Source organism: Dermacentor albipictus, chromosome 1 (genome assembly GCF_038994185.2).
Source record: "Dermacentor albipictus isolate Rhodes 1998 colony chromosome 1, USDA_Dalb.pri_finalv2, whole genome shotgun sequence".
Classification (NCBI taxonomy): domain Eukaryota; kingdom Metazoa; phylum Arthropoda; class Arachnida; order Ixodida; family Ixodidae; genus Dermacentor; species Dermacentor albipictus.
In genome coordinates, this window is record NC_091821.1 from 22613536 (window position 1) to 22631527 (window position 17992).

The window sequence follows — 17992 nt, forward strand, 5'->3', positions numbered from 1 at the left end:
AGAGCCTGGACACGGCTCAGCACATCATGACGGAATGCTGCTGGTATTTTATGCCGATGGAAGCATTAACCGGTCAGCAGTCGAAATAAGCACGGAGACGAAAAGCAGCGCAGAGAATGATTGAACCGGTGTTTCGACAGGGCATAAGTAACTACAGAAGCTTTAATGAAGTGTGAAGAAATACAGGAGAGATAGGCAAACTGCTAGGAGTGCAATAGATGTATATAACATTTGATTAGCTCAAACAGGCCAGTTGATATATTCGTCGCCGTCCCGTTTCGAAGGAGATGCCAATACAAAACATCATCATAAAGTATTCAACTAGAAGTGAAGGTAACGGAGTTAGCAGACGAGGTGCGTGCGGAAGCCGTGGTCCTCCTAAAGCTGGTTGCTCGCGGGCTGCTGCCACTGTTTATATAGTGCGAGTCTTAGGTGCGCCACAACTGTCGATTTTTCGAGCTTTTATAGGCATCCCGCAAACCCCCTGTCTCAGCACGTTCATCACCGCCTGCTAACATTTCAATTAGCGAGGAAGGATTAAAAGTGACGTAGCTCGCTGCTTTTTTTTTTTTCAGCTAAACAATCTTGCGTATTCTTCGACCTTTGTGCATTGCTTCACTTTTCCTCCTTCATCTCATGCCAGGCGTGCGCGTTGAGAAATTTCGCTTCGCCGTTGTTTTACGCCAGATCTGGCAGTGGGTATATTCGTATTCAGCCCAGACGATTTTCATGAGTACGTGTCAGCAGCTTTCTGCCGACGATGACGACAAACGAAAGGTAACGGAAATGACGTTAGTGGCTCACATTTCAATAATAGTGCTCTTTTAGTTTGGAATACGTTCTGGCATTAGTTCGACATATATACACTGTGTGCAGCTGCCAGTTTATAAAATTTAAGAGTCGGTTTCCTAGCCTTTACTTTAAGTGAGAGTCCGAGTGCTTCTGTTTACGAGCCTCAAATTCTTTGGCAGGTAGCACGAAATTTCGCTGCTTGCAAAGTCGAAGACTGTTTGGAACTACACTCGCTAGACGAACTATTCAAATGATTTTAGAGGCTTTATATCAAAGCGAGCCTCAGTAGACTGCCGACACAGTTGGTACTGCTCAAAGCTGTTTGGTGTCATGGGGCATCATCGCCTCTGTCGAAAGTGCATGTACGTGAAGTGGTGTACACTTTTTTTGATGTCACCAGCTGCGCGACATAACGACCTTTTCGCGTACGACCGATGTTTTGATTCGCAGAATTCAAGCTGCGGTTTGACGGGGAGCGAACTTTGCAGTGCCACGCTACAAACCAGCGAACATGGATTCAAGGCAATTAGTCAAAGCGTAGTTAGCGTCATAAAATTCATCGAAGGAAGGGAACAAATGGCATTTCTCGCCTCTGTTTATCCCACCCCCCCAACCCCGTAAGAGGCGCTGAGCTCTTTTTTTTTTTTTTCGAGAGAGTGCACTGGCTGACGTGGCTTCACTTGGAGGAAACAACCTTGTGAGAGGCAAAATGTGAACGAGCATCGACTTGTTCGCGAACAGCTTCTGTCAAAAGAAAGAAAGTTCTTAGGAGCATGACTGATCTCTTTAGTCCTGGCTATGTCGTGTCGCGCCCGCGGTATTCGTGGACGGCTGGAAAACTTTTGGACCTCTCGGCGGACTTCCAGGGTAGAGCAAGTGCAGCAGGAGTCCAACAGTCCAACAGGAGGCCAGGTCCGGGATACTGTATCGACTACATTCCAACGGCATTGCTTGTCGCGATGCGTCAGTATAGTCAGAGTATGCGAGCAGTGGCTTCGTTTCCGTTTGACAGGCGCCGTGCTTTTACCGTTAGCGACGTAGTCGAAATCAAACCATGCAGACCGCGTTCTAGGCGCCGTTGCCGTTCTCGCAAAGCTTTTTGTCTGTAAGTGCTGGACTGGTCTAATGTAACGATTATTTTCGTTCGATCTCATACTGATCGTTCGCCGCTCGCGACCGGCCGATCAGGGTGACTGGTAACGCAGGCGGAGTGCGGCGCGGGCCAGTGACAAAGCGTGGAGAGAGACTTCACATAGAATCGCTACAATATTCTGGCCTTGTTTGCTATTGGCCGGCCGCCTTACGGGTCCTGAGCCCGTATTACCTCTTGCGCTAGAATTATTCGCAAAAGCAAGCGCTCGCCGACCCTGATGCTGGACATATCATTAGCGAGTGTGGAACGGCCAGTTGCAAATGTCACTTACGAACGAAAAGCTTTGTGAATTCAGCCACTAATTAAAAATTTCAGTAGCGATTATGGTTGGCAAGGAAGCAAACAGTTGTCGCATCATTTTTAGTCTCACATTTGCTGCCCATCTGCGGAGAGACCGCTTTCGGATGTCGCTTAGAAATTGCATTTACTTAAAATGTCTCATGAAAGTGCTTGTAATAACCCGTGGAATAAGTAGCAAGAAAGCTGAGAGAAAAGTGCAGTGTGTTTGTTGTTATTTCATAATTTTAGTCGGGCTATATGTGTGATACATCCATATCAGCTCTAGAAACGATTTTAGTGCAGTTTGCCGCTTTGCTGCTCAGTGAATACATTTCGTTGCTATAAATTTTTAAGTTTGCATAAATCACATACTGCGCTTAGTCCTTTCCACGTGTCCATTGTTGTCACCACTGAGAAAGAGCAGCACCAGTTTATGCTCGTTTATATCAAAACCCCCTGCGTTTTTGCCACAACGTGGGACAGCATGCGGTTGGAAGAAGTTAGGCAACTTTCCTTCCAACTGACAGCTTAAACTGGTATCTCCGCTGTATTTAACTTCCTTCTTTGAAACGAGCTGAGCTACGCGATTGAAGCTCACGCGAGTGGAAATTTTGCAGTGCTCTAAACGTGCCCACATTGCATGATTCCCGCGGTTGCGAAGCGACACTCTGGCCCAGAGCACGCAGGTGGCTTCACGCATTTGCGCAGGCTGACTGAATATAGTTACGGTCACAGTGGTTACGTTTGGCTAGCGCGTGCATATGTACTCCTATTGTAGTAGAGCTTCGCCGCTCACAGCGTATATATAGCGCAGATAGAGCTTTTCAAGACCTACCTAGATGTCTGAGGGTTTCTGAAATAGTCGCACGAATGAAGTAGACACAATGGGGCGACCTTCGGACAAACGATTGCTGGAGCACTGAGAAAGCGGGTTAGGAACACCTAAAAATACATACGTGTATAGGCTCGCAGTCACAGAATCTGCATATTTCGGTCTGTGAAGCAAGCCAGTTTCGGGTTTCGTATCGCCTTCCCGTCTCTGGCTCGTCTCACGCGCAACCATTTCTGGGTGAACGAGAAAGCACGCGCATCACCTTGGCTCGACGGGGCGGGAACTCCATTGAGAGCGCTCTGCCGCGCCGTTGCAGTCCCAGTTGCAGCTGCGGTTTGTACGCGCTGATAGCGGTCGGGTAGTAGTAATTCTTCCGTATGTAGTGGCGCGGTGCCGAAGCGAAGCGTAGGCAACTCTTGCAGGCTGTTTTGGCCGATGCAGCCGCTTCCGGTTTTCCTCTCGAGCGCGGGCAACGCGCCCACTGTCGTCCGTCTGTTGACGCTGCGCGTGGCATCCGACCGCGAAATGAGAGATAAGAGAGCGCGCTCTGGAGGGTCAGAGATAAGCGTTAATCGCCGAGGCCGTTTCCTTCCTCCTCCTCCTCCTTCGCCGCTGTCGTCCCCGGCGCCGAGGGATCTTCGGTGGGGTGAGTGCGCTTCGCGTTTCTTTTTCTTTTTTTTTATTTCCCTTCGAAACTCCGCCGCCAACAGTGATGTCCCCGTGCGAGCTTGGGTAACGGTCATGCGAGAAAATGTGGCCATCCCTTCTCTGTTTTCTTATCTTGTTTGTTATAGCCGGGAACGCAGGAACGATTGGGAAGACGAGGAGAACGGGCTCGGCGTCATCGCCAGCGTAGTACACGCGGCGCGCGTTTTTTTGCGGCGAACCACGTGTGCGGCGCGCTCTTGCAAACACGTGACGCATTTTCCTCCTGGTGCGTAGCCAAGGGGGTCGAATCGCCGGAACCGAAAGCGACGGAACGCGAAGGAACGTTGTAAACTGTCTATGGTGAGCGGCGAATATACAGGAACAACAAAGTCGTGTTCAAGCCTGCTATGGCTTACAACCCTGGTCTCGGCGCCCAAGACACTGGACGGTTATTAAATATGGCCGGCGCAGCACCCACCGTTGACAAAAAAGTACCTCTCGCCTTTTGTAAGCTGTCTCAGTCGTTTAGGGATGGACTCAACTGTGTCTTATCTGATAGCAAAGAAATAGCGATAAGCTAAAGTGACGAAAATTTCTTACAGCGAATGTAAAATATATAGCAACTGTATATAGGAGAAGACAAGAGGAGGCGCATATTTATTTCCTTTATTTCCTGTATTCATTATTTCCTAATATTTCTTGTAGCCGCTCGCTAAAAATAATAATAATAATAATAATGCAGGAGCGCGCGCACGCTAGTGTTGGTGCGTGTGCGTATGTATTTTGGTGGGTTTGCTTGAATAAGAAGTCGCGATTTACGCTGCAGCCACCAACTTTCCGCGTCGACGAGTGCCTATATAGGTTGCCACGTGGCACATCAGGATCTGCAAGGCTTTATTTCCCAGCCGTTATCTCAGGAGATCGCACAATTCGTTTATCTGTCTCTCTCTCTCCCTCCTTCACTCCTTGCATTACAATCAGCTGCAGAAAGTATGCTTGCGGAATATCCCTGGAAAAGTTTTGCGCGTCTAGCCGCCAAGTGACACATGAGCGGCGCCGTGCGCATTTAGTAGAACAAGGCGATTAACGGATACCGTCATCCGCAATAAATGGCTCCTGCTGCGTGAAGCATTTGCCACTGAGCAGAAGGAAACGCTCCTACCAGCGAGGCTGCCGAAGCACGCGTCTGTGACCGGGAGCGCGTCTCCTGGCAAGCGAATTCGGAAATTCTAGGAACCTGGAGCCCGGAAGCGCGCGCCTCTGACCCGCGCGCTCTCCGAGCGAAACGAGCTGTCCGCGATTTTTCACATCAATTTTTCACATCAATTTCACATCAATTTTTGTTTTAATGGCATCATTTAAAAAAATTGCGCGCGCCATATGGCACATTCGGTACATCGGTACATTAATTTTGACCACCAGGAGATCTTTGACGTGCCCCAGTGCACGGGACACGGCCTTTTTTTTTTTCTTTTGCATTTCGCTCCCATCGAAACGCGGCCGGGATGTGATCCCTCGACCTCGCGCTCAGCTGCGCAACACCACAGAAGCTAAGCCACCGCGGCGGGTCATCCCAGCTTGTCTGCCTGTCCGCGCGTGTGTGCGTGCGCGCAGCAGTTAGTACCGCATCTGAACTTTGTTTCGTGCTCGCTGAAGGTTATTTAATATCCAGAAAAAAGCTGCAACTGGATGAATCTGTGTCCCTTCCATCGGCGCTGCGCAATTTCGCACAACGCCGTTTTCGACGCAATTCGTTGACCTCTTTTTCCAGAGCGCATGTTATCCACATTGTCAGGATTGGGGGCTCAATCCCATCGCTCGTGGTCCTTTGCCAAGTTCGGAATACGTCATGAATTCGAAGGTAGCTGGCCCATGCCGTCGTCCAACTTATTTACGCTGAGATCGTTGATGAAGTGAAGAACTATTTCTCATCGAGAACGAGGAAAAGGGGTTTATTTACAGAAATTAACTCAGTCTAACATGACTGCTTGAGAAAAAGAGTATCAGTCCAACATGACTGCATGAGAGAAGTGACTCAGTCTAACATGACTGCTCAAGAGAAGTGTCCTCAGCATTCGCACAACCACAGTTTTTATACACTCGATCCGCCGGTCATACGACGCGGCGACTGTTCGTTTACTCATCACCAACTCGCCGCTGCTCTGCAGATCAGTTTACGTACACAAAGGCAACCGCGCTCTGATGCCCGACGACGGCGTTGGCGGGGTGCCGTTCCGGGAACTATCGGTGCCGATCGAGGGTCGCTCGTTGTTCCGTGCCACGCCGAAGCGTGAGAAGCACAAAAATACGTCGTTCCCGCGGCAGCTTGTCCATGCGTGTCAAATCAGCTCCGCGTTGGGGAACTCCGGAATCATTGTTCACGCACCGAACTAGTTCCGTCACAATGTCGAAGGGGCTGGAGAAAGGCGGCGGATTCCAGCGCAAAGGCCGCTTCTTCGAACGCCTCCCAGCTGCAGCGACGGAGAGGGAGAGGTGCGCGTCGTGTCGCCCTGTCGTAACTGTGTGGCAATCTTGTTTCGCAGCTCGCCATTCTTAACAACATGTGGCCTGGAATCGCGAACTAAAAGTTTGGCCCCCGCGGTGCGTTTAATAATATGCCGAGAGGGGCGATATAGTTGGAGCTTCCAAGTAAATTTGGGCTGCAGCTGGGAGTGCTCGCTCTCGATCTGTAACACTGGCGCGTGAGTGAGCGATTCCAGTGAAGCGTCAGCGAAACACACTCGCAGCTGCCCGTCGTGCCTCAGATTCGCATGAATGAAGCGCATGCAAGCTTGGCGGAAATGCGAAGGGACGTGCCTGCTTCTTGCGTATCTAGAAGATGGCGAGCTGCCCAACCAAGTGGTGGAAATCCTTCCTAGAGCGTCAGCTTGTTAATCCTGCAAGTCATAGAATCGTATGTGTGTTAGTGTGGAACTCGAGGAGAAATACCGCAAGTGACACTGCAAGACTAGCACCGCCGACATTGTTATCCATCATTACCTCGGCTATATAGGGTAAGCGCAAGGCCCGTAGAAAACTCTCGTCCTCGCAATAAACGCCCTTTCTTCCACTGTCCGTGCATTCGTGCGCTAACATTCGTGGGAAATATGTAGGACCTGTTGTTCCTTGCTTCGCGGGAAAACGATGTCGCGCAAGAGGTTTGATTGTGACAAATGTCAAACGACCGCGTGGATGAGGAGACCAAAAAGTTGGGTGTCATTGCAGAGGCCCTGGAATAACGTCGATTGTCCTGGAACCTGTCGCGGTGTTCTGGACGATGTGCCAACGTTCGCGGTCCTATTGAAATTTTAGTGTGTGGTCAAAATCACCGGTGTGGTAACTCTGACAGGCCGTCCACGCGCCGCGACTCCGTATGCGGCAATAGTTTTCCGAGCATGCATGGGATCCGAGAAAAATGACAAATTTCTCAGCAGCCAGAGCATCCGCCCTCGAATCGAAAGTTGCAGTGGATGCTCCACCGTACGACCACTACGTTGTTAAGCCGAGCTTCAGACTGTGTGCCTGATTCGTGAGGAAATATATACCTTTTTCACGAATTTCGTGCTTCGATAACTTTTTTGCGGTTGGTTTTATACGTGACATCAGTATGAGACCAAAGTGCGTCTTCGCGCGCCCGTGCGGTGTTGTACAGGTGTACTGCGTTCGTGCATGCGTATAAAAATGCCAGCTGTGGGCAAAACCCATCGTCTGCACTATTAAAAATTAAGGGTCGGAGTAGTTACCACCTAGTACCACACAGTTTGCTACCTTAGTATAACTAGTTGGTGACGATATAGTTAGTAGCATAACTGACTGAACAAGGTATATTCACTGGTACTAATGAGTGCAAATACCAATTCGGAACCAGAGTAACGCCAGTTCGGAGATATGCGCCATCAGACTGGCTGTAAAAATGCACTGTTGTTCCACTTACTTTTTTATCGAGACGTTCTTTTATGCATAGAAGCACGTGCAAAAGTAACATGGAACGCCCGTGTACGTATTTCGTCCCACACTTGGGGAATAATATCTCGAAACTGGTGCCATCCTGGAAATACGTTTCAAGTGGACACGTCCTGCAAACTCACTGGCTAGAATTCGTAAATTGCAATTTGCGCCATAAAGTAAACAATTAAGAAGTTAATTAGTCTATTTTTCTTATGATTAGTTGAATATGTGTTTCGATTTGTCGTGCTAGCAAAGTTCGCCTCTTCGAGTAATTCAGCTCAAGGACAAGAATTATGCTCTCTGCGACAGACGATTGTATAAGAATTCCGTAAAACCTGAACGTGATCACCCCGTATATATAGAGCAGAAAAGCACGAGTGTTGGTGCTGGCACGGAGGTTCTGTCCGTGGGCGTACGCGTACCGCGCGCAGCTATCGCCTCTCCTCGTCCTTCGTGGCTGCTCTGGAGAAAGCCCCCGAGGATTTTTTTTCTTCGTTCCAGCCTTAACAGGCAAGAAACAGCATTCACTGCTGCGCACTGTTCACCGCTCCGCACAAGTCGGAGCGCTGCATTGTCTCGTCGTGTACTGTTCATGTACGCAAAGCAACAGCTTGCTGCGGGTTGCCGGCCTTGCGTGTTATCAGTGCACTGTCATTTCTACAGCTCACAAACGGGCCTGCTTCGCCGACATAATTAGAATCTGCTGATACCGTACTCTTATTTTCTTCAATTGTTTGTCTGTTGCGGAGACTTCAGTCTAGAGGCGAATTTTCAGAAGCCGCCGAGCAGCGATACTTACAACCGTATAAGAGAAAAAAGAAACGGCGGGGAGGGGGGAGAATATTATCTGCCCCAGGGCGACGGAGGTCGCATTACCATTCGCTCAAGTCATTTTCCCATAACGTGGAGGCCCCTGTTTTGCAGCGATTCCTTCTGCGCTGCGGTGGTATACCCTGTGTTCCCAAGAGGAAATCGACTACACCGAAAGAGCGCTGGGACTACAAAATTCGACGCTGTTGCATTTTGTGCCTTCTCAATCCTTGGGCAACGCGTGTGCGTATCACATTTCCTTTAAGTGTCGGTGCTCTCGCTCAGACTCGCGTCCGCCGGCATAATCGAGGAGGGACATCAAAATCTTGTTCATACGCCAACGACTTCTGTCAGCTAGATGACTCCATCAAACAGCGACCGGCCAGTGGCAAATATCATTTACGAACGCAAATCTTAGCGAATTCAGCCCCTGGAATCGCACAATTAAGGCAGCGCTGCTACAGTGTATATACCTTTCTACTATCAAATGGGGAAAAGATTTTAGAATTCAACTCTTCGATTTTTTTTTTCTTTTGCATTTCGATGGCATTCCTTTCTTTCAATTCCGGGGTCGTAGAGGGGAGCAGAAAGAAAAGTTGGCCATAGAGCCCTCCTGACGAGCACAATCGAACGGAACTTTCCTCGCGTATGTTAAAATTGTGCAAGGAGATGTTGGGGGCATGCCGGTAGTTTCGTATTCGACGGAGGGGAAAATATAATCTCGATAACAGGTAACGTGACCAGAAAAATTGTGCAAATCCCACGCACTGTGGGAATAGATGTAAGCGAAGCTTTCTGTGCTGTTTGCTTTGATTGATGACAATTAACGGTGATGTTGACGGCGAACGCTTAATTTCTTCAGCTTTAGTGCAACACAAGAATGGTGAGTTGACGTTCAAGGTTACTTAATTTGCGGGCACCACTACTGTTTGTCTGCGTAGTACAGAGAGCACATAGGCGGAGGTGTTTGCTTGAGACGTTGTTGTGCGCCATACTTCATAACCTCGGAGAGGGTTGAGTACATTCATTGCCTCACATGGCACATCGCATCGTGGCAGAAGAATTAAATTTTAATAGAATTATGGGGCTGCACGCGCCAAAACCACAATTGGATTATGAGACACGGCGTAGTGGCGGACTCCCGATCAATTTTGACACCGTGGCGTTCTTTAACGTGTACTTGAATCTAAGTGCACGAGTTTTTTTTTTTTTTATTTCGCCCCCGTCGAAATGCGGCTGCCACGGTCGGGATCAATCCAGCGACCTCTAGAAATGCCATAGCCGCAAAGCTAGGGCGGCGGGCACAGAAGTGCTGATTTGACGTGTGACTACATCTGTAGTGTCGCCTGGATCCTACGGTGCGCTTTAGTGCGGCTCGGCTTCTGTACGCCCTGCGCTAGTTGTCCGCTTGACAAATTTGCATGGTGTCTGTTTTTCGGTAATACCAGAAACGTGCCGTACTGCCCCTTTAAATTTCTCCTGTTTGCCCACTACCGCTTTCCTTGCCTTCCCATGTCAGCTTTTCCCTACCCCCCCCCCACACCCTTGTATGGGAACTGCGAGTGAAGAGTGGAAGGCTGTCGTTCACTCGTATCGCCACTGCGTCGGTTTCTGCCTCCTCTCCCCATCCTCTCTATCATGTTGTCTAGCTTCCCTCCGGACTTGCACGTTAGTAGAAAGGCAAGCGCTGCAATTTGTGAAATGCCCTTGCACGGGGGGGCGGGGGATGCACAGATGATTACAGCTGTCAGAAGGCTAATGTGGCGACGTCTGGGGAGCTCGGGAGGGCATTGTGCACATTCGACGCGGTGTAAAGGTCCAAACGAGCTTCTCGCGTCGCCTTTCCTCTCTGCCGCACTCCTGACATGTATGCGCACCCTCTGAACCATCCCCCGACGTGGTGTGCCAAACAGCAGCAGCAGTGGGAAAGTTAAAGGAAGAGGCAGAGAAAGCATCGCGTTAAAATTACCGTTAACAGGGATTCCGCGCTGCATGTCGCAAACCCAAAACGAGCTTCCGTACGCGTCTTCCGTACAGAAGACGTTACTGCATCAGTGCGAACACATTGCAGCACGCACCTTACGCGCTCGAATCAGGCTAGAACGATATGTATTCCTGCATTATAATTTCTGCGCCGGGCTCCGTTTTAGTGGCGCGCGGCGCATCGCAGCCCTCGCAGCAGCCCGCGCATTGTTCTGGCCGCCGAGCGCGTGGCCGTCTTTCGCCCTCCTTGCTCGCCTCGGCGCTGCGGCCCGTACACAGCTGCGCGAAAGCGGCGCCGCGCAGCTGCGCGGACCGTGAGGGTTTCGGGGTCTCTCGTGGAAGGGAGGCGGCCGTCTTTTCTGGCTCGCTGTCACTGGTGATGGGTGGCCTTTTCACTCCTGCAAACAGCGGCCCAACACATGGTGAGCGATCGGTCGAGACCCGGTAGAGCGAGCGCCCTTCCAGTTTCGTCTTGGAAAATCAGGAAGCCGCGAGCAAATGCACTTGTATTGCCGGGACGTCGGGTTGCATAACATTATGTGAACGAGCCAAAAATGTGCCCGGGGCCGGTATGTTGTGGGATTCGTCCCACTAGATTCTATTCCTGGCTTATATCAACCACACCGTTCAAGGCTAACTGATCCCATTGATAACGCTGGCGGAGCTTTGTTCTGGCCAGTGACGAAGCGCGAAAAAGGAATAGCATTGGAATAGAATCGCGATACTATCTGGGCCTATGTGCATTGGATCGCGCCGCTGTTTCGAAACTGCTTCTTCCTGTCGGCTGGATGTGTCAGCCTACGCTGTAAGGGGTCTCATATGGCCGAAACAAAGCGTTTCTTTTGCGAAACCAAGAAAGAAGGGCAGTGGCGCATAGCTAGATTTTTTTTTTTTTAGGGGGGGGGGGGGTCACCTACTTCACCGGGGACGAGGGGAGGAAGAAGGGGCGCTTAAAACAAGTGGCGGAAATCATGAATCCCTTTACCTCAACTGTATAGTAGTCAGTGCTGTTGTGAGATAGAGCATAGGGATCAAGTCGAAAGAAAAAAAGAATGTGAACAATAAGAGACCTTCGCTCTAACAGAAGAGAAGGCGGGTGTAATGGCTTTTTTTTTTTAACGCGCACTTTCACGATCGGAACGCATAGTGTGCACTACGAGAGCGTCCCTGCCTTCGAGCTATTAACCCCGAGATATTTCAGTGGCGCCCTCTCGCGTGTGACGTCAGTCGGCGTACTCCGCTGCCGTGCCGCGCGCGCGATCTCCGCGTGAAGGCAGCTTGAAGCCGAGGACCGACCTTCACTGTTCGAGTTTTTGAAATGCGAGTCTGCAGGTTTTCTGATCAGTATGCACGGAATGTTCCCGGACACTATTCCCCGCGAAGTCGAGCGGAGTAGTCCTCGTCGCCAAGCTCAGTGTGGATTGCTCTTGGCGTCGTCTGCTGCTCACCAGTGTGCATACGTGCGTGTACGGCGCTGGCTTCTCGTCATTGCTTTTCCGTTTTCGTGACGCACTCGTAAGGATTTGTCGGCCCATTTCTGACAATGAACTATGGCATTTGGGCTTCAGCTGCGGTGTCTGCGCTGTAATAGTGTGTTTGTCTGTTCAGCGAGTTCAGCCGCCCACTCCGTTTGGCAGACATTCCGATTTTGTTGCTGCCAGCGCGTTAAGCATATCACGAAAGAAGTTTGATGCCAGTCTCAGGAAACTAGACGTTCACTGCGACGCCTTAATGCATGCACTACTTTAGCGGCATTACAGCAAAACGTGGTCTGGAACGTCTGATGGAATGACGTACAAAATTAGTGAGCAAAACAAAATTACCTAGTTCGGCGCTGCACTACTGCCCTTCGCATATATTTCAACTGAAATGGATTACTTCCACCTTGACACAGCTTGTCCCTGCATGTTAGTCGGCTCAGTGTAACCCTTCCTTTCCATGCTCGTACCGTGGGTGTGCATGTTCCCCGGGCTTGATTCGTCCAGCGATGAAAATTAGTGCTATCGCGTACCAAAAACGTGCGACAACCGTATCCAATATATTTTTTTCTCTAAGCGGGTCATACGTATTTAAAACTAAATCAAGAAAATTTATAACTTAGGTTTGCTGGTGCTTGACCGAATAAATAGCTGGAGCGATAAACACACACGGGAAAGAAAACGGGGGGCTTAAGGGGGGGGGGGGGGGGGGGTGCTGAAGACGTATCAAGGCGAAATGTTCACAGGCTTCTTTGCGCTCTTTAACCTAACACTTCTAATATCACGGTGATAAAGTAATGTTTTCCGACTGGTTCCGGTAGTCGGTAAGTGCGTTGAACAAAATAGTATTGTGCTAACCTGAACAAACGATTTTTTTTTCTACATTAGAAAGCGGTAGTGATAATTAATTTGCAAGAAAATAGTGCTAAGAATGCTTGGCGACTGACACTTGCCAGAAAAATTTTATGTGTGCAACGCAACGTGACTGGAATTATAAACGAACTGTGAAATTTGCGTTCAACTACGATGCCGGTTAGTCAACGCGAAATTTTGTGAATGAGCCGCGATCGCGCTTCATTTCTAAAGCTGCGTAGACATCTCATTTACTCGCTCGGCACGATGTTTTATGGCTGAGTCGCGAGATCGCGTCCCTGCCTGCGAGAGGTGTGGTCATATGACAAAAAAATGCATATAAACATCAATTCTGAGACTTTATAAGTGCCAATACCATCATATGATATGCACCACCATATGCACGTAATGGAGGACGCCGGATTAATTTCGTCCGCCTGGAGTTCTTTACCGCGCACCTAAATCCAAGTACACACGAGCGTTTGCATTTCGCCCCCATTGAAGTGCGACCTCGAGCTTAGCAGCGCAAAGCCATAGCCACTGGGCTAACGCATCATGCAGGTGGCTATATGGAAGATACATTTAATATACAAGGTTTGTTGTCCTCCTAATGCTGGTAATAATAGAACTAACACCAGGAAAAACATGCAGGTAGTAAATGTAGAGATAGGTGTTACGCGAGTACGCAGTCAGAGCGCGAGCAGACGCATGAAAATGAAGCTGTGCTAGCCGGAGCGTAGCAGACGACAAAGGCGAGTCCCCCATCTGACGTCACGGGAGCGCCGTTCACCACCGGTCGCGCAAGAGGCGAATAAGTGTTCTTGTTGCATGGTTCTGGTACACAAGCACTTTCGCGGAGACATGACAATTGAATGGCACGTACTACTTTGATGTCACCCAGAAGCGCCGATGGACAGCTGAAATCGGTTGAAGATTGCTTCGTCGATGAAGTCTTCCCTGAGGTTCGTTTCTCGCTCTCGTTTCTTTATTTATTCTGCCTTCTCAGCGAAGAGGTATGTTTACAAGGCTGACGTTTGAAATCCCAGTAGGCAAGTCCACAGAATCAGTGCCAGGTTCGATGGGGCAGCGCAGATGATAGCGATGCGGGAACTTGACGTGAAAGGCAGCTGATGTCGGGTCCGTGTTCCATCGCGAAGATTGGAGGGCTGGGATGTGGAAAGCGGGTGACATAATCTCGACGCGTACCACGCATTGCGCCGCGTCCTGTTCGTCACGGCTCTATACACGCCGCGGCGTCGCAGTGCGCGCACTGTATAGAGAGTCTACGCGCCGCAATGTGATTTACGCGTTATGCCGAGCGCTCCGAAAACGTTACGGCACGGGGGCGTCTGAGCTGGTCGCTGCGGAATGCTTTTTTTCTTTTTTTTTTGTCTTATGGAAGTGTTTGACGCCGCTCAAGATCCCCAACTTTCCTTTTTCAAAGGAGCTTACGGAATAACATACGCGGGCGGTGTATTTCACGCCGAGTCATATACTTATTGACGTGTATTGGAACGGTTTCATGTTGAGAGTGCCAAATAATTCTCCAGACGTGCCAGAAACAAAGAACGGTACCGCTCTTGCTTATCTTCCTCTTGGTAGTAGAACAGGCTAAGAAACGATATTCGCTATCGATTATTTTTGTTATTAAGTACTGTTGAACTTTACGAAATCTTCGTGAAAACGCGTTGCTGCCGTTCCACATACCTTGCGAACGGATACGCTCAGCGTGGGAATAACCATCAGCTGCACCGCTGCTGAAGGCATACGTTGAGCCAGCTATCGGCGAAAGGCTATAAGCCGCGGGCACATGACCGCTCTGCGTTGTCGAAGCGAGGATGTGTGCAGAGCTGTGTCTGCGTGCGCGCAAACTACGAGGTATTTAGCCAGCCGCTTTAATGTCACGGCTAAAGAGCAGGAGTCATGTGGCCTTGGCAGCCTATCGCGCCCGTTGTGTGCCAGGTCCAGCTGGTCGCACGTGCGCCGAAACCAAATTTGTCCAGAGAATGGCACTCGTTCAAAATTATCGCATAGGAATGTCGGGCGCGCAAAAACGTCGATGGCGCCTGAGCTCTGTGGGCTGCAGCGAACTTTCGTCAGGTCTCTATACGTAATGCAGGTGTGCAAGAGGTTTAATCTGTTGAACTGGGTATATCTCTCACGGACGTGTTACCAGGGCGGCGTCGTATCTTTCTTTCTTTTTCTTTTTTTTTGCGTAATGTTTAGCACTGTCAGATAGGACGTAACAGAGGGGTGTCGCGAGGCGGGGCTTGGCAGGGTCCAGCGTCGTGGACCTTACAGCGCGCCAGGAGGTGAATTCAGAAAGCTTTTCGTGCGTAAGTGTTGTTTTCCATTGGTTGGCCGCCTTCGCTAATGATATATGCAGCGTCCTGCAGGGCTGGCTGAAATTTTCTCTTACGAACAATTCTCGCGTAAGAGATATTTGTAGCGATATAATGTAGCGATTTCATTAGTTCGGTTCAATTCCTTGCGTACATGTATATAATAATTACCGCGCCGCTCTTGACCGGCCGATCGCGGTAATAACGTAGGCGGGGCGCCGCTCGGACCACTGACGAAGCACGAAAAATAAAACAATTGTAATAGAAGCGTCACATTATTCCAGCCCCGAGCACGCGTTCACGAACACATTCTTGCGCGAAAATTGTTCGTATAATAGAAGACGCCTGCCAGCATTGATGCTGGGAACATCAGCGAACGCGCGGCCAACCAATGGCACGCGGGCACGTGCGAACCGAAAGCTTTGCGAATGGGCCCCCACGTGAGCGCTCTTCTTTCCGAGGCTGTCGGCGGTATCCTTTCACCTCGCCGCAGCGCAGTGGGAGCTGGCCGCGAACACGGTCGGGGCGCCGCGCGCTCTTCCCTTTCGGCAAACGCGGTGCGACCGAAGCGCCAGAGCGCCCTAAATATAAACGCGCATCGTGCGGCGTCGCGAGCGCGCTGGGCGCCGATGCATGCGCGGCGGTCTTGCCGCTGTTGCCCGGCGCGCTTGTTGTTGTTGTTGTCGGCGCTCGTCCGACGCCCGCCCGGTCGTTCTGGGTCGTCCGAGTCACGTGAGCAGCCTGGTACTGGTGCGCGCACACGCGCACCTCGGGCAGGTTTGGCGAGCGCCGATGCAGCGATGCGCGTGATTGCGAGGGCGCTCGGCGAGTAACGCCCGCACCGCGTGCCGCTTGGAACTGCGTTGCGCGCCTTCGAGATTGCCCGCTCGTCGAACAATCCTCGTCGCGCAGTCCAGCAGGGGCCCGGGTCTTGGCGCTGCGCCGTTCGTAAGAACTGGATCCTTCGCCGATGCCTTCAGTGTCACCTTGTTCGCTATTTGGCTGAGGCTCCGTAGTCTTGAACGCACTAAAGAAATGCTTGGTGGTAACATGACGTCACGGCCAATCGTTGTAACGAACTGGATGATACATTACGCGTTGCATTTGGCAAAGCCAGAAACGAGTTGCCAGCGCCACTTGGACGCCAATTCTTTCGTACTCACTCGGTTAGACCGCCTGCAGCAGAACTTGCGAGGGACCTGTGCATTTCGCACATTTTGACTAAAGCCGTTAATACATGCCTTATCACTTGTATCTTTTTCTTCGTTTTCCGAGTGCAACAGCAGAAGCGACTGCTTTTTTTTTTTTTTCGCCATGAAACTGCGTCTGACTATGTCCTCTTCGAGTGATATTCCGAATGACATTCTCTCCGCTCTTTATGCTTCATCGCTGCCGCCACGTGTCTGACGTCGGCGCACTACAAATGCCTGAGTTTGGTCTGCCGGATGTGTGTGTGTGTGTGTGTGTGTGTGTGTGTGTGTGTGTGTGTGTGTGTGTGTGTGTGTGTGTGTGTGTGTGTGTGTGTGTGTGTGTGTGTGTGTGTGTGTGTGTGTGTGTGTGTGTGTGTGTGTGTGTGTGTGTGTGTGCGTGCGCGCGCGCGCGTGCTCTACTTAACCTTCAGAGAGTAACGTCAGCCGAGTCAAACATTAACGACGAGACGTTAATTTCAGTGTAGTGTAGCGTTAATGTCAGTGTAAAAACGCCGTAGAATCAGAAAGAAGTAAAACTTAAAAAATCATATTTCATTCGTCGAACAACTTTCCAAATTCATTTTCTTTTATTGACGTACACAATAATTACGCGAACGTGCACCAAACTTTCGTTGACCAATAACGGCAGTGCCGCATGCAACTCGCAAGGCTCTTCGTTCGCGAGCAATATTTGCTATCGGTCTGCGCTTCGTAGCAATGTTTAGTGTAACACGAATCATTTGTGCGTGTAGATGGGCGCTGGATACACCTGCAGTTTATACACGTACGTGCATCTGCTCCTTCTTCCTTCGTGCTACTTGGACGCGGATATGGTTGTAGCCTCCGCCATCACTGCTTCATTCACCGCTTGTTTTAGTACTACCAGAAGGTGCCTTCCACACTGTCACAGGCTCGTATTCTCAAAAACGTTCTTATGTTTACAACGGTTCGTAAAAGCAGGGACCAGCCAGTCGTAAGTTACGTTGGACATATTATTATCGAAGGCAAACGACCAATGACAAGCAGCTCTTACGAACGAGGGACCGAATTGACGAAGCCTGTAGTTCCTATGCCATGTATGTTGGCAGCCTTGACTAATGATATGGCCAACATCAGGTTTGGCTAGAATTTGTGGTTACGAACAATGCAACGTAAGAAGTTTCTATCTTTTTTTCTTTGGGGGGGGGGGGGGGGGTGGACACGTACGGGCCGAGAAGCTTTGTGAGTTCGGCACCTGCTGTTTGGAACATGGCGATGCCCACGGGGCGTTTTCGCGAAGGACCTGTATGCAGGCGACTTCCGAAACCCGGGGCAAATTCGCGTCCTCACTGCGGCTACGCTTCAAGCCGTCAGCGAAACGGTGTCGTTGCTTGGGAGACCGCGCGCAGTCGCGGTCATGCGCCGAGTAAACCTGGTGAGCCTCCGTGCGCGTCTGCTGCGATGATAACGACCAGACAGGCCGCAGACCGCGGAGGTGTGTTTTCTCTACGGGCTATAAGCGGACGTCGTCGCACAGTCTGCAGGGGAGAGCGCTCGAGACTCGTTTCTGGTGTGCTCCTTGCGTGATCTACATTTGCTCGGCCGAGCCCGCTCTCCCTCCCCGCAGTTTCTGTTTTGACGCCGCTCTCTTGCGCTTTCCCCGTGCTTCCCTCCCTCTTTCCACTACCATTTTCTTGCCGCCGTCT

General features: G+C 50.4%; 1 protein-coding gene across 3 annotated transcripts in view; it reads left to right on the top strand.

Moving 5' to 3' along the window:
* Pde11 (Phosphodiesterase 11) overlaps positions 1–17992 on the top strand; it is a 640803-nt gene that overhangs the window by 416563 nt on the left and 206248 nt on the right. Inside the window, exon 1 of one of the 3 annotated variants that reach the window (XM_070539552.1) lies at positions 10793–10867. The exons of the other annotated variants lie outside the window; for them this stretch is intronic. Coding sequence (XP_070395653.1) covers positions 10825–10867 — 43 coding nt within the window. The 5' untranslated portion in view covers positions 10793–10824. Of the gene's footprint in view, positions 1–10792; positions 10868–17992 lie in introns of those variants that run through there. 3 annotated transcript variants of the gene reach the window in all.